Genomic DNA, 17,790 nt, shown 5'->3' on the forward strand with positions numbered 1-17,790 from the left:
CGAGTGGTTATTTGAGTTATTTGGCTTTCCATCAGCTTGAAGCATTCTAGTCATTCTCCTCTGACCTCAACAAGGCATTTTCACCAAAGAACTGCTACAGTTTCCCAAAGAACTGCTACTCCCTTGATTTTTGTTCTTTTGAACAATTCTCAGTAGATCAGCAGTTAGTGAAGTACTCAGAGCAGCCTGTTTGATACCAACAACAGTCAGAGTCACTTAAATCCCATTCTGATGCTCATTTTGATCTTCAGCAGCTCATATATGAATATATGCCTAAATAGTCTTAACTGATATTTGAGATATAAGATATTTGCATTAGCAAATAACTGAACACGTGCACCTAAAAAAAACAACAACAACAACAAAACAACTAATGGCGTGTATAAAAATGTGAAAAATGAAGGCTTTGCAAAATGTAAGTCAGAAACATGGAGACAGCTGCTTTATGGGCATCTATAAAAGTCTACAAAGAAGTGTTGGGTGAGTGTGGAGAGTTTTTGATAAACGTCTCCCTGTGGTTTCTTTATGTGCAAAACCAACAGTCTGCAGTGCTGTATATAGCAGGTCTGCACATCAATATTATCATGAATGTAAGTTGTGACCTCTTACTGACATTTTCCAGGAATATATTTCAACATAAAGCAAGGAAACCACTCGATGAAATTCTAAAAAGGGCTGCATCCTACTTAGGCGTCCCAATTCCAGGATCCGGCAATTATCTAAGCTGACCCAATGGCATGGTTTATAAGAAGGCATAACTGGAACCAATTAGTTCATGTCACTAGTTCCCCGTGTGATTTCCTCTGGTAAGACATGACAAATGTTTACTGTGGGGGAGGAAGTGACAAAACTGTAGAGAAAACTGAACAGTTATCTCCAGAGTAGAATTGGAACTACATAATCGATTAGTTACTCAGGTAAACATAACATTTCTAACAGGCTGGCGAACATTTCTTGGTATCAGCTTCTTAACTGTGTGGATTTGGTTCTCCGTTAATTAACAGTAAACTTTAAATAGTTGGGTTATTTGGGTGGATTTTTTTTTTTTTAGCATTTTGAATTCTCTAAAGTTATTGCTATGCTTTAGTTGGAGCTATGGGTTAAATTTTAAGCAACTCACTGCTTATTTTTTATTTCATTTAATTAAAATTATAATTATAACCTTTGATAGACCTACATTGACCTTTTCGAACACGTTTTGATTAAAAAAAAGACTGCTCGGTAAGATGTATTTCCAGCTCTAGTGCTAAGTCGGAAGTTTCACGGGAGCACTTGAAGGTAGCAGCAGTTAGCCTCCAGTAAGCGTTTCTGTTTTTTCCACCATCTGGCCGGGCAGCCTGTCAGCTGAGCTCAGTGAATTCATCCCGCCAGCAGAGCGCGTCCCTGCGCCTCGTACAGAAAGTGGCGATGCCTCCTGCCGGAGCACAGATCTACTCCCCGTTTTCCGTGAAAAGGAAAAGCCCAGTTGTTTGTTTTTTAACAGTCAGAAAGCCCATGCTCTGCGAGCTTCCTCCACCACCTACACAGCTCAAATACGACTCTCCCGGGATGCTGTCGAACAGCCCACACGTCGGTCACAAAGTGGCAGGCTGTTTGCTTTTCCTCTCTTTCTGTAAGTACTCACTTTACTTTCTAATCTTCAAGTCAGGGGGCTCGGACCAGACAGCTGTGAGGGACGTAACGATAAACAGTTTGTTCCGTTTTTCAAGGCGAAGCTGATTTTTGTTTGGAAACAAGGGACAGTGTTGCGCTTGATACAGTTTTGCCAACAGCGCGAAGAGGCGAGCTGCGAGTGTATTTTCTTAAGTGTGAAGTGCGGAACCATGATCCGCCTCAACTTCCTGAGGAGTTTAAAGGCGATTTGCACTCACCGGGTGCCATGTGGCTTTATGTAGACCAATGAGTTTATATTAGAGTTAACGGCAGAGGAGAGGGTTTGGAAGCTCTCTCGTGGCATTTCTGTTGAAATCAATCCCCCCCTCGCGACAAGCGGGGCTGCTTTTTTCCCTGACATATCGACGTTGCACCGACAGGAGTCAAGCTCGAGGATCAATGCACCTCAGGCTACAGCTCCCAAAAGCTTTAAGTTGGGGGTATCTTTGTCGCCCTGGATGTGCGCTTGGAATTTAAAAAACAAACGCAGAAGATTAAACAAAAGCCACAGTTAAAAGCATGACTTGTTCCTATTTTTGTCGCTGTAAGAGAGTAAAAGGAAATTATGTCCACAGACTGAAAAACAAGTGAAAGGATATCTTTGCGCTTTGACTATATATATATGTGTGTATATATATATATATATATATATATATATATATATATATATATATATATATATATATATATATATGTTTTTAATTTGTAGCACAAATATTGGCAAAATTGTTTCATAATTCCCTCAATGAAGTTGATTTCTTAACTTGATAAATGTTTAATTGATATGTTCAATCTTTTAGTTGAATTGGTTTAACACGAATTAATGCATGCTCTAAGCATGCTCCACGTATATTTGCATTAGCATATGTGTGCATGTTCTTCTCCGTGTACATGTTCCGTGCACATACAGTCACATATTCAGTGATGTGACATGGACGTTGCAGCACACAATTTGTGGCTGCAGCTGGGAAGAGAATTGGACTGAGTGACCAATATTATATCTGCCCAGTGTACCATGGTGAAGGTCCACCTGAACAAGATGAGATAAATGCTGAGCTGCCTGCCTCACTGGGATTGAAAATTATCATGGTGACAAAAGCTAAATAGTTAAATACACAAGGATCTGCAGTACTACTGATTCATTATTAATTGGATTCGACCTAGGATAATTACGATTTTAACCTACAGTTACCTGCTGTTTTACGTTCCTTTCTTTGCTTTGCTTTGCTTATTCCAAACATGAATATGTTCACGACTTTTTATTTTGTAGAATTTCACTAGAAAAAGGAGAAACATATATCACATATAATTTCTGATCAGCTTCCTTCCTTGGATTCTTATTTCTGGCAAAAATAAATAAATGAGTAAATAAATCAAGCCTTGTCTCAGTTCAATTAATTCCTAAAAACTGGAAAAGAAGGAAGTGCTGCTTTGAAGCTACCTGCGGATGTTGCACATTAAACAAAACCGTAGCAGATTGAACAAGTCCTCAAGTCAATGCATGTGTGATGTAAAATATGCACTACATTCTGGGCAGTATGAGCAGCCATGGTGTCTGCTGCAATTGACCCTGTGCCTGGGTGAAAGCTCTGTTTGTGTATTTGGCCCTGAGTCAAGCACATTTAGCTGGGCATCACACTCAGACAAGGCTGCTTGTCTGCTCCCCCTGTATGTAATATTCATGGACCTAACATTGAAGTACAGCCGAGGTCTGGAGAACAGCCAGTTTGGTGACATTAGGGTGCCACCTCTGCTGTTTTTCAATGATGTTGTCCATGGAGCCTCAACCAACTGTCATTTCTGATGTGCACTCAAGTGGTTTGACGTTGAGTGTGATGCAGTCGGGACCAGCAGTTTGAGACCACAGCGCATTTTCTGGGTCCACATGGGGCGCATTTCAATTGTGGTACATGCAGTATCTCCATAGAGTGTGCAATTGCTTGTTGACTTAGAGATAGTGCAGTGATGTACAATACATGGGGTTGTAGAGCTATATAAAAATGTGGATTCAGCTTTTCTTATGCTGTTGGTGAACAGCAACATTTATCACTTGTGGCTGGAGAAGCCGGTAAAACTGTGCTGTTAATTTAGAGCAATTAAATTTAAAACACCAGTTATTTATTTACTGTAAAATTTGTTTAAACACAAGCAGTTGGTTTGTTGGTTGCTGACATTTTCATTGCAATCCAGAAAACAGCTTCTTAAAGGTTTTTTTTTATTTTATTTTATTTTATTTTTTTTATGATGTGTCTAAGTGACAGATTGCCAATTTATCTTCAAAATTTTTCCCCATTCCTCTACCTTAGGATGACTCAGTTCAGAGACAGTAAAAAGGACTGTGAGATTGAAGTGGGCGATGATGGGGAGAAAGGAGAGCTGAGCCAGCTCTTAAACAATAGTCTTTGTTCTGACCTTCAGCTGTGGTCACTTTTGGGTTTTTAGAAGTGACTGAAGGCATACAGCTCACATAGTGAGGAGGATTAGGATTCATGATTACTCTCTCGCAGGTCTTGGAACAGATCTTATCCCATAGGGGGAGCGAAAAGATATGACTATATCGACAATGAACGACGAGCTTTTGGCTAAGTGATAAATTGGTGCTTAGAAGTCCTTTAGCTGTTTAGATTGTTGATTTAAAAACATCAATTTGGCTTCAGAAAAAGGCACAGGGCCAGTTTAAGGAACAGTTTGCACCAGCATAAATTAGTTTTGGCATCTTTGTGACAGAAAGGCGTGGACACCGTTATTTCTGCTGCAGCATATGTATTTGTGGGAGTTTCCCTATTAGAGTGCAAAACTTGGATTCAGTGAGTTAGAAAATCTACTAAGGTTTGCAGCCAGCAATTAACTACCAGCTGCTGAAAGCAAAGAATAAAAGCATGTGATAATTTTTTGTAGTGATAGTCATCACTTGAAGCATTAATTTTAATGGGAATGGCAGTTAGAGATGTTATGAGAATAAAGGCGTGAGTGAAACACCTGGAGCAGAAAGCCAAAGTTTTGCCTCTTTTGTGTAACTCTTCAGTGAGTCTTCATCCTCAGTGCTTGGATCTGATGTATTTCTGGTCCTTAATATTGATATTACTTGTATATTAGTGTTTGAGAAAGGGGGGATAATAGTTGGCAAATGCTAGCATAGGTGCTATGGATGTAATGCAAGCACCAGAATTAGTTGTTGGGGTGCTTCATGTTCCAATATCAGTCCACAAGAAAAACTGCAGAGCAAACTGTGTGTTTCTTTACTCACAAGTACACACACTCGGCCCTGCAACTCACAAATTGCATTCATGTTTTGTTTTCCCCATTATTTTAGTATTATTTATCTTTACTCCTCTCTAATATGAAATGTCTGTATAAATATAGCTATTAATGTTTCTTTGCTGCCCACAGGTGGCTGCAAATCAAATTAATTCCTTTGACTTTAATAAATAACTGCAGCCTCTTGTGGCAGGCAGATAAAACAACATGCATACATTTCAGCACATGGCATAGCAACCTTATTAATTCGCAGATCAGTCAGGATGTGAACTTAAAAAATGTTTTGTTCTTTCTCTTCTGCGTATCCTGCTGATCACCTGTTATACACGGATTTAAGATTTATACTTCAGACTTGTTTGTTACTCTACCTGAGCTGTGAGATTTAAGCAGACAACCACTGCTCAAAACCTCAAAGACCCAACAGTCTCCATCAATTTTCTGACAGAAGACTTCACCCTTATATAGAAACATATCGATTAGCATGCTGTTGAAACTCAACTGTAAAATGTGTGCTTATGCTGTCTTACTATACCACTGTTTTTGTTGTTTTGTCAGCCTCATTAGGGTTTGACCACCTGATGTGCTCTCATTTTGGCAGACTGTGTACCTGTACATTTGCATATTGTTGCAAGATAACCTGGATACTTTGCTCTCCCATTGGCAACATGTTTTGTGATGTTGCGCTCATATGGTAGTGACATGTCAGTCAAAAAGTAGCTATGCCTAAAAATATACCCTGCTTTGTCATTTAATGTGGGACCATAATTTTAAATATGAGCATTACATTTTAATAAAATAGACCTAAAACTATTGAAATTATTGGTTAGTTTGGAATGTGTATACTGATGTTATAGATCTGGTATGGTCATTTTCTTATAAAATCATGTTGGAAGGCTACACACATCTTTATGTGCAGTATATGGTGCCATCATTGCAAAATGTGCTCCTGGAAACACCTAGTTTCATTAGAAAAAAAAAAACCCACAACAAAGGCAGTTTCCTGTATTTTTCCTGTCACTCTAAATGTCTGCAGCCTGATATTGACACAGTCACTGGACTTGACAGATCTGTAGCTCAGAACAAAATGAAGGTCAAGTTAAAGAATGGATGTGGTCCAACTTATGTTTGCTGAGTATGGCATTGTCCTTGTCCATTACTTTTTAATATATTTGCGGAATACAGCATCTTAATCTGCTATATGAGCCCTCTGCAGCTGTCTGGTTGTTGTTTTCACCTTGTGAGTTTGTGTGTGTGTATGTGTGCATGTGTTTGTGCGTCATTCTGGCAAAATCTAATCTTGGAGACACCCACTATAGCATTGGTAGTTTTAGTACATTGGCATCTTTATATATCTGAGACAGTCTGTGAACTAGACATGAAGCTGTATAAACAAATAATAATTTCATGATTTAAAAACTGTTACAAAAGTAACATAACATTTAATGTAATCAGCATTTATATATTTAAAAAACCAAACAAACAAACAATAAAACATTTGCACTGAGAGTGAGCGCCATAGCTCTAACTAGATTATGTGTTGCTAGTATGGATCCTGGATGGCTGCTGGCGGTGCTCGAGCTGGGAGAGAAAGTTTAAATTTAATATGACACAATCCCAGATGAAGCTTCTGCATCTTGCATGCCGAACAGTTTGCAGAGCAGTTGTCAAAAAATATAAACCAAATGAATTATTACAACTGTGTGTGAAACTGTGTGCCATCTGTGCCAGCCCTTTGAGGAGATTTACTTATAATAGCTCTTATTGTTCTTGTTGCTGCTAAGTTCTATAATTTTTCAATGAGAAATGCTGGCATCCTGAAATCATCATACCTCACGTATAAGTTATAGTAAGTTTTCGTCAGCCTGGGGTTATTATTGATCATTACTGATGAAAATTCATCATAACAGCCCTTGATGTGCTGCCCCAATGGTTGCTGACTGTCACTAGGTGAAAGAGGTTGCTGCATCAAAAACCTCCTTGTGATTGCCTTGGTCACTAGCAGATCGACTTGTGTCCGAACTCCACCAGTGACAGAAATATCTGCAAAACAGGTTTTTGATGCACCAACATATAACCTTTTGTGACTGATTTCATCCACTGTAGCAACTGCCAGCAGCCATTTGTCCCCATTCCCACCGAGGGTGGAAACAACAAGCTTGTTTCCCCATTAGAGGCAAAAACTAACAGGTGGTGATATGCGACTCAAATTTAAACGAATGACTCAACCAAGCATCGCTAGCTGCTCTTGTTAGCTGCAATTTATGTGACAGGAAGAGAAGATGGTGGAAGGAAATTACTGATGCTGTTCCATATAGTTTGGCCAAGTATATGATACCAGTTCAAACAGTTGAAAAGCAATAAATCAAGCAAGGTGAAGTTTCTTCAGTTATTGTTAAACTAGTGCTAAGAAGTTATTTTACATTTTTATTTTAGACTTTTATTTTAAATTCCAAGGGAAACACTACTTTTGTGCTTACACTTGACTCATGATGAGTCACATCTATTGTACTATAATGCTGCTGCTGCTGGGACCTTGTTTCAATGAATTCACACTTCAAATTAGGTAGTCTGTCATCAGTGACAGTAACTCATTGGAAAAGAAGGGTAGAGAATGCACTTCATTTACTTGCACTCATAAATGCTGCTGCCTGCAAGGTGCAGGCATTGATAAAATGTTGTGCAGTTTTTTTGTTTTTTTTTTGGTTTTTTGTGTGAAATATCATTATCACAACATTTCTTGAAGTTTCGTGATATAATTTTGGCATTATTGACCACCCCTAGACACAATCAACGCCAAAGTCTGCCCGCACAAGTAGGAAACCAGAAGGGATCAGATTTTTAATCTAGAGGGAAAAGGAAAAGTAGAAAGGGATCCTAACATTTGTTATATTTATAATTTGTTCTTTTAATTTGCTGTGAAGTAACCCTGACTCTAACCCATCTATTAGATATGAATGGCAAAACTGATCTTACCAACAGAAGTTCATCAGGGGATGTTGGTAGTGGACTTAAACGGTATGATGGGATTTGGATGTAGATTCCAGGTACTGAGCTGCAGTCACACAGTCATTCGCAGAAGGATAGCAGAAACTATGAAAAGGAAGGGTTACAAAATTGTAGAGAAACCTGATATGATGTGTGATTTGGAGATGTTTCAGTGACAAAAAGACAGTAGGCGGAGCCGTAGGTGGCAGAGTTGAAATTAATTGCAGATTAGAAACAAGAAGGGCAGCTCAGGTTAAGTGATTTGGACACAAAGTTAGACAGCCAGGGTTGATGGTTTGGACATGTACTGTTGAGCATGGAGCTGCCAGGCAGGAGTAAAAGACAAAGACCACAGAGGGGGTTAATGGATGTAGTGAAGGAGGACATGCAGAGTGTTGGACTGATAGATGAAGATGCAAGTGATGGGGTCAGATGATCTACTGTTGCGACTGCTAAAGGGAGCAGCTGAAAGAAGAAGAAGATAAAAAAGCTGTGGCCCGGCTCATGTTGTGATGATATTTTCAAAACATTTAACATTAATAAAGCAGGATGAAAATTAACTTTGTCTTCAACTTGAAGATACTTAATGATCGAAATAGGCCAACATTAGAAAACAAAGCAGTATGTTTTTCCCCACCTGTGTTATTCAAGACAAATATTGGTGCATTTTTTCTCATGTTTCATTTTCCTAAATGTTTGTTCTTTTTACCAGCCACTTTACAACATCTTGTGCCAGGTAGTGTTGTTGTGTAGACAGGAGGGCTATGGATGGCCTTTCAGAAGAGGTTGGTAAGAGCTGAATCCATGTTTAATGGCTCTCAGCTTGGCAGTGTTTGCACGCTGGTCTCAGAAGTGGTTTCTGGATGGCAGCCCTGCCACATACATCAGCACTGTGAAGCTAACAGGATTTTAGATTTTATTGTTTTTGCCAAATTAAATAACTTTGTTTTTTGAACCACTGCAGCTGCAGTTCAGCGCATTCTCTATTCAGTCTATTTGGAAGCCCTTAGTTGTCTCATGTTGCTTTGAATACCCCACATGGACATGGTGATTATCAGAGCTCTTTTAAAGCAGACACTGATTGCTAATTTGCATTCAAGTTAATATAATACACCTGAATAACTGCCTTTTGTTAATACAATTTAGTTACTTCAAAGCACTTTTCATGTGGTGTCTCTATTTTTCCCAGCTCTCTCAGCGCCCATTAAATGCTGGAAGTAATTAAAGTCAGACACTGACCAATTGTCAAACAAGCAAGCCATTGTTTAATTACTATGAATCCATTTTTCATTAGCAGGAAATGGCTCTCAGTAGAACCCTTCAACCTGTTTGAATTTAATAAAGTATCTGCATACATTCTTTGTCAGAGTCTTGAATTTGGATTCTCCTAAGATGAAACCCGAGTGCAGCGTTTCCTTGATAATTGCACTGGACATGTTCTGTCATTATGACAACAGCGTATATTCTGCACAGGCTTGTTTAAAAGATAAACCATTCAGCGCCGTCATCGTGTAAAAGAATTTCGAGACTTTCTGAAATCAAAGCCCCTTCATCTCAGTGTGGCTCAATTGAAAACACGGTTGGAAACAACAGACTTGATTATGCAGGCTGAGGAAGCAATGAGATGGAAGTGCTCCAGTCACCGCTCCTGATGTTATGTATGGAGTTATTCCCCCTCTTCCTTTCTGTGCATCTCTGCCTCTCCAGGGTGAGCCATGAAAAGATGGGAATTTTGAGCAGAGGTAGCAGAATGTATTGTTAACTTGTATGTATTCCTGTAGGAAGCCCAGTTTCATACCAAATGTTGCATTTTTAATAACGACAGAAACCAGAATATAATATCATGATGTCGTGTGTAGTGTCTACATACCTAAAGCTTTGCTGGCTCTCGCTTTATGTTTGTGAACTACACATAGCTTTTAGGATATACAGATATCAGGTAATGATGTGAGGGGTGGGGGGTGGGGGTGTACAAAATTGAGTTTTGCTGGCTTCTTGTGTATAATGAAGGAAAAAGGAGGCAGTTTAATCCAGATTGTGATTCCCACTATGCAAGATTTATTTTGAGCTTCTCATTTTATAAATACGATCAGGCTCCCCCTCTTCTTTCTTTTTCTTTGGGCACCCTGTGTCTGTAAGATGCAGACTCTTTTTGTGGGAAATGTTTGAAGAGAGAGAGTTACCTGTAAAATATAATAGTCTAAAAAAATCAAAGATTTGTCAGTAGTGCTGGTCAATACATTGCATTCTTTATATTCATTGAAATATGAGCATGGACCACATCACAAAAGCTGCCTGAAACACACTGGAAATCCATTTTATTTGCAGACACCATGATTTTACACTCCAAAGGGAAATATTTGACCTTGTTCAACAATGTTTGAAATAACTGCTTTTCTTTATTCAGTGGGAAGTTGCTATCCAGGATTTTTTTTTTCTATACTGAACATTGTTGTTGCACATGCGTTTATCTATTTGCTTTTTTTTTATGTCAATTTATACCTGTTTTATCTGAAGTATTTAATCAGGAAATGAAACCATTATTAAGTAATTTCTTTCACATTAGCCTTAAAGTTGAGCATGATGGTTCATTCTGCACTATTATATAATGGTACTAATGTTATTTCTAATTAACAAAGTCACTGCTGAGTCATTTGTGGAATTTCTTTTAAGACACTACGTGCTGTGGAAACAATGTTTTGTTTCTCTGTTAATTATTTGAATGTCATTTATGTTTGGTTGATTTAACAGCTCATCAGCATCATCTTTTGTGTCTTCTCTCCATTTGTCTCATTTTGTCCTTGTCACACAAGCACTTTAAATTAACTGTGAACTGCTGTAAACAGTAGCAATAACCGGGATTTATTTATGTTTTTAAACTAGTAAAAATCAGACCATCTCTTACATCCTTAGGAAAAATAAAATCCCTTCATTTCCTTTAGATAGTTTTAAAACTGTCAGCATCCACTGTTATTTTCAGTGTTTTCATTATAAAAATAATAGCAGTCACTCATTTTGATCTGGCAGCTTCAATCCAGGCTTTGCAGACAGAAGTATTTAAATGTACTTTTTGTGCTTGTTGAATAATTTAAGTTAAGGGTTTCCTTACTATGGCTGGAATCAATATCTGACCAAATTATTGCAGAGTGGTTCACAGAGATTGTATCAATCTTATGAAATACAGATAGTTATCTTTTTCTGTAGAGCCTATATTTTGGATATTACATAGTGGTTCAGTTGAAGCTCGAAAACATATCTGCTGCTTTTAGGTTTTAATCTGAACTCTCTGTTGACCTTTTTAATGGCCACAGTGCAGTGAGTCAGCAGAGGAAATTTAACAATTTTTATGTTAGATCATCTAATTAAAGTCAGATTTAAAGCTGAGTGATGTGGGAGTGAAGGCAGTGTAATTTAATATAAATTGCTTTATTAATTCATTCTCAGCAACGCTGCCGTTTTTGATGTATTGATTTGAAATCCTGAGAACCTTTCTGAGAAGATTTTCTTGTCTCTGAATCGATGGCAATGTAATTGGATAGAAGCTCTCAAGGCTCTAATTATAATCTCGAATGGTGAAATGGTGCCATACGCTTTCAGACATCCAGCAGCAACTCGGAATGGAAGAAAACCCTCAAATACCTTTTAAATATGTTGTTTTTCCACAAATAATAATAAACAAGTTGTTTTCTTTTAGGGTTGCATTTGTATGACGACTTTTAGATAGTGAAGACTGAAGCACAAAGGAGACTGTCTCAGTTTTGAATATTTTATTTCTTTTTGCTGGATTATTTGGAATAACATAATCTTTTTCCATTGTTTCAGTTCACCTTGCTGCTGGCAGCTCAGGAAAAGACACACAGGTAAGAGAAAAAGTTGACCCCCATTATTCTTTGTTTCCTATGTGAAAATGAAACTTGATATGATACTTGAAACTTTACACTGTCAGTACACTGAGGTATTGTAAGTAGTTAATTATTTGTTTCTTGCTTTTCAGTTGGTTGGGAAGCCTCCACTTCCTGACCAGCTCAAATTAGCCATGTTTTTGTAATTGTATGCATATTGGCCTCTAGATCAGAAGTTTGATTTCCTCAGCACAAAGTCGATTTTCTGCAAGTTCAGTGTGGTTTTCTTGCTCTTGCACTTTCTGTAGTCTGCAGTTGCTGCGTGATAAATAATTAACATTTTCAGTTGCTCTACTTCTTATTGGTGTGAGAAGATGTTGACAGTAAGCCTCTTGGCAGAGGTGCTTAGCATCACAAAAACGTCAAATTACTGTCTTACTTTTTTACTGATGTCAACTAATTCTTTTCCTGCTGAGGAAGTTTTGCTCTTTTAGTTTGACACTTTTTCAGTTTTGTTCCCCCATGTTCTTATAAATGATGGAGAAATAGTTTTTAACTAAACCTCCAGTGTGATCCAACTGAATATAAATACCCTAAAACAGTTGGTTCTTTGTTGGATTGTAGTCGTGAGAACTGCAGAAGCTATTGCCATCCAATTTAAACAAAAAAAGAAGGCCGTTTCCCTAATAAAATTATCAAATTATTAGGGTATCTATTAGAAAAGATACTCATTCAAATCATGATCCCCTTTTTTAACTAGGGAACCATTTGGCACTGCTGCCCATCAAAGTGATAAAGTAAAATGATTTATATAATAATCACCCAGGAGAAGAAACCCATTGGGGGTACTGAAAAGAGCTGAGTTTTTACAACAATGAAAAGATAATCAGGAATAAAATTGCTAATGTGCTGAAAAAAAAGACGTGATTGTGAATCATGCCACAATGATAAAAGCAGAGAAACCAGTTTATGGAGTTCCTTTATGTCTAAACTGCCGCAATGAATCTATTCATACACTTAAATGTCTGCAAAAAGCACGGGGAAATAGCTCAACATTTATTTCTGTCTTTTAATATATTTACCCTTGCATGAGGTTGCTAATGGTTTTGAAAGCTCGTGATCTCTTTATACTCCCAGCATACTATGCATTTGCTAATGCACTCACTGCCCACTGCACAGGCTGTGGCTAAAGGGGCAGGGTAGGTCACCCACTGCTCAGAAGTTTAGTGGTTCAATAACCCCTACTCCAGGCTGCACGTCCAAGTGTCCTTGGACCATGTTTACAGTGAAAAGTGATGCACTGACGTGTGGGTGCATAAGTGAATGTTGCTTATAATGGAAAGCACTTTGAGTGTGTAATGAATAGGAAAACACTACATAAAATCTATTTACCATTTAGAAAATTTTAGCAGGTTTCTCAGACATAAAGACACTTTGCCTTCTGTATATACATTTGTTGTATTTAGCGTGCGTGTGTGCGTGTGTGCGTGTGTTTTGTGTAACTCAGGTCAAATGTGAACCAGGTTATTTATTTCCTTTTTAGATCTTCCGAGCTGAGAAACAACATTAACAAATTAGAACGGAATACAAATTTTTAGGTCATGGAAGTGCTCCAGTTTAGTTATGAAAAGTCATAAAATATAGATCAGGGCCGTGGCAGGAGGCTTGAAGGTCACTCACACATAAAACATTTTGCAACATATCCTTAGAAATTGGCAAAGTTTAAGAAAACAACTTTCATTATCATTATCAACTTTCCCTGATCATTATCAGGGCCTCATCAGTGCAAAAGCAGGAAGTGCTTAAAGAATTCACTAAAAATAAGCAAATACTAATTAGTGTATCCAATAGAAATTTCAGAAGCAATATATATGTAAATGCCATTGTATAGATTAGGGGTCGGCAACCCTAGGCTCGCGTGCCAACTGTGGCAGGGTTAACTGATGGCATGACCATAGCTAGCCTGGCCATCGGGCATACTGGGCATTTGCTCGGTGGCCCGGTGACTTTTTTGTTTTTCTTTGTAACGGTATAAACAATGAAAGGTGGTGGATTGGCCAGATGCTGGTCGGTGTGTAAAAATAACAGCAGGTGGATGAGAGAAAGGGAAGGCAGGAGCAGAGCCCCGAGGCAGCCGCTGGTCAGAGCGTCAGGTGAACTGAACTTCAGGTAAGAAGTTATGACCTGCTGTCTATCTGGGTCAGATATAAACCAAGTTTAGGTGGAGTTTATTTTCGTTGTGCTGACTTTTTACATTCAGTTACAATAACTCGTACTGTGTACTAGCTAGCATGACGGAGTTTCTATACAGCTGGGTGGGTGCTATGTTACTGATGTTGAACTTTATTTAATTCACAAGGAGGAAAAAAGACGGAATCGTCCCGCATTCAGAGAAAATATTACGCGTTTGGTGTTGAGGTGAAAAGGGACAGTTTGTCCCGGACTTCAGCTAGAATGTAAAAAGACACAAAGCTGGAGTTTTTCCGCGTCTTTACGCTGCACAGCTGCCTCTTTTTCTCTCATTCTCTCCCCCTCCCTCTCCTGTGTCTTCTTCAATCATGAAACTGATCAATGATCAGCTGATCGGCTCTTGTTTGTTTATCGCCCACTTTGCGCCAGAAAGAGGAACCCGGCGGATGTCGTGCTAAACAACAGCAGCACGTTTAAGCTTGATCAGCTGTTGTTAGAATGTATTTAATATTACTTTCTAGTAGCTGATGTTTGCTGGAGCCATAGCTTTAAAACCTGCTGGTCATGATATCGGTTTGGTTATCTGGTGAGAGGGAAACATGAAGATGTCCTTACTGAATCATCAGAGCTGAACAGGTGATGGAGAAACAGGTTTACCTTTAAGGTGACATGAATGAGTTGAAGGGAAGTTATGAACTGTTTCTGAGAGACAAATAACCTTTTTTTTTTTTTTTATGTAGTTGACACCTGGTAACTATGCAGGGGCGGGTCTAGCAAAGTTTTGCCAGGGGGCCAGGTAGAGCATTAACAGGGAAAGGGGGGCACAAAGAAATACTTTCTTATTCTCATTTAAAATGTCTGGCTTTTATTAAGTAATTATCTAAAGCTTACAACCAAAGTTTTTATCTGACGTAAAATGTATAGAAATCATACATATAACATCGAAGCAGCTGGAATCCATAGCTGTGTGTGTGTTCATGAAGCTTGCATTTTCACCTGCTGGACATCACTGCCTGACAAGTTTAACTGTCTTCAGAACATTGCAGAGGCCTTATTGACAGTATTTGGCTCTACATATCATGTGTGAGCAGATTTTCTCTCACATGAGTGTCCTCAGGTAGCCTCTGAAAGCTGGACACTTGGAGACCTGTGTCTCTGAGTGGGAGACCAGAGATCAGAGTGTATTAACAAACATGCCATATTGGCCCAGTTTATTTTTCTTAGCATTGTTGTGAGGAGACCATTGTTACGTCCCCCCGAAGGGGTCTAGGCATGCGAGTGAGGGGACCAGTAACAAATGAGTCCAGAACAGAATGAAAGGAAAACAGACAGGTGTTTTTAGTAAATAAAGTCTTTATTATAGATAATCTTAACATAAAGAGCCGGCAACGCCGTTTTACCAATAACACTTGGAAAAAGGAAAAAAGGGTGCAACAACAAAGAACACAACAACCGAACAAAAACTCCACACCACGAGGAGGCACTTCCAGGGGCCCACACGCTCACCCTGTCACTAACAGCAGCTGGCTTTACTGCTGCCAAGGCCCACAAGCCCACACTACTGACGTAAAGCAGCTATACTGTTTCCACAACTCCACACTTCAGGCAGGATAACTACACACCAAGACCACAAAGCAGAAGACACCAGAGAAACACCCCACACTGCTCACAGCTCATCCCCAGCTTATATGACCTCAGAGAGGTGATTGCTGACTGGGCCCAGGTGGTAAATGAGTCCAATGAGCAGCAGCTGTGTCCTGGGGAGAGAGAAGAGCAAGAGAGAGACAGAGGGGTGGAGCAAGAGAGGAGGAGGCGGAGAAATAGCTGATAACTATTCGCTGATAGCTGCCAACATCTGCGAACAAATATAATTCTATAAAGTGGTTCTATATAGTGTGTAACTGTTCATATAGAGCGTTATTAAATTTATTGCTAATGCAATCATATGGTACAGTGACTTCTGAGGAAATTTTAAATGGCACTCGTCATCAGAAAGGTTTCCTACCCCTGGTATAGATATTTAGTAGAGTAAGCCTTTTAACTAAATTACTTCTTCAGAGCTTATTTCACATGATTTTCAGACCAAATGGTCAGCTCAGAAGATCTGCTGCTGCATGAAAGAGGATTCCCCAACTGACTTCAAACAGCTGTGCTCATCAGATCCGAATAAATCTGCACGGCTCGTGTGGTGTGTGATATGGGAAATGCTAATATCAGAATGCAAAGAAGCTACAACCAATTTTACTGCTGCTTACTGTTTACTTCTTCCAATGGAAGAAGAAGTTTTGATTTATACTTTCTTTAATCGGCTTTTTGATTATACCATTGCAACAAGAGACTCATCATATTTAATTCAAGAAACACAGTTGCAGCTGTAAATATCGGTGTAATCAGTTGTCATCTTTCAACACAGTCAGTGGCTTGCATATCGACCCCCTCCCCACCTCCTTTTCCTTTGAAGATGGCCTGAAGCTGCTGATGACTTGCAGCAGTTTGAACTGAAAATGACTTGGAGAAGGTGGCAAAGGCAAGCACAGGTGCTGTGATTATCTGTCGCTTCAGGGCTTCAGAAACAATAAGAATACTACACATTTGCTTATGTAAGCACAAGTACCTTGATTGTGTGTACTTTGAGGACTCATGAGGAAGGATGCAAGATAACTATACAATGTGAGAACAAACCTCCTGCTGATGGTCCTGCAAAAGCAGTGAAAAGCATTTCTCTAATGCTTGACTTTGAGGCTTTGCAAGTTATGAATACACTTCTAAAATTAAATACATGACCCAGACTGAAAGCGTTCCACTCTGAAAGGGTCAGCATCACCTTCTGGTGGTGTTAATATATGTGGGGGGAAAAGCACAGAGCAGTCATCTACCACACACGGAGACAAGCAGAACAAATGTAAACGAAAGTGCATCTTTGTGAGTCAATGAGTTATTTCATGTGTTTTTGAGACTAAGTGGTATAGTTTCACAAAGTTATATAATATAAACATTTTCTTGAGTCTGAATGTACACTGTGCAGGATGGGACATGGTGTTCTCTGAAGGTTGGGACAAGCATTCCAGTTACTCCAAAATAATATAGTTTCTTTGTGAAGTAATCCAGATAACAAATATAACAACCACTTATTTTCAACTGTGACCGGCAGAGAAGAGTGCTTTTTGTCTTTTGTAGGTTTCAAGTTTTGAGTACATTTCAGTGGTTGACATAATGATTAGTCAATAACATCTTCCCCATTGTTTGCAGGTTGTTGTTTTTCTGCCAGAATTAATCTGTAGAGCCTAAACGGCTGTCACTAGAAGCAAAAAGAGTTTTTCTTATTATTCCTATTCTCTTCACCTTGGGTAGTTGCTTTGCAGAAATCAAACTCAAGAAGAGACGTCTGATGTCTGAATCATTGCTTCAACTCGTCTGCAGTGACCTCAGCTCAGGAAAAAAGATTATTTTTTCTGAGATAACAAACCTTTGTGAATGCTGTCAATATTTATTCAAAGATCCCACAGCACCTGAAAAAAACCCCAAGTACCAGCAGTTCCCAGATATTACACACTAATTTGCATTAAGCTCCAACATTATCTATTATATCTGGAAATCTCATGTTTGGAGAAAACCTGTGTACACACATGCAGCTATAGATTAGCCAAAAGCATTTAATCTTAATTCTTAGTAGCCCAGTTAGTCTTTGTCGGAATCACATTATGTACATCATTGCTTTTCACGGTCAAAAATACTGTAACTTTTTTAGAAGTTATTATTAATAAAGTTTTTATCATTAAAAAAGGATGCAAAATGAGCTTATACCTAAAGCCTGTTTCAGATATGCACTTAAGTCCATTAATCAGATAGCATCTAAATGTGT

The 17,790-nt window shown here is 38.8% G+C and overlaps 1 protein-coding gene across 2 annotated transcripts in view; it reads left to right on the forward strand.

The window, feature by feature from the left end:
• Positions 1-1,275: 1,275 nt before the first annotated feature.
• b3glcta (beta 3-glucosyltransferase a) overlaps positions 1,276-17,790 on the forward strand; it is an 80,173-nt gene continuing 63,658 nt past the window's right edge. The window contains exons 1-2 of one of the 2 annotated variants that reach the window (XM_085184604.1): positions 1,276-1,612; positions 11,719-11,756. In XM_085184604.1, coding sequence (XP_085040730.1) covers positions 1,408-1,612; positions 11,719-11,756 — 243 coding nt within the window. In that variant the 5' untranslated portion in view covers positions 1,276-1,407. The remainder of the gene's footprint in view (positions 1,613-11,718; positions 11,757-17,790) is intronic. The other variant, XM_085184605.1, reaches the window with a different exon arrangement.

Source organism: Neolamprologus multifasciatus, chromosome 14, assembly GCF_963576455.1.
Source record: "Neolamprologus multifasciatus chromosome 14, fNeoMul1.2, whole genome shotgun sequence".
NCBI classification, from domain to species: Eukaryota; Metazoa; Chordata; class Actinopteri; order Cichliformes; family Cichlidae; genus Neolamprologus; species Neolamprologus multifasciatus.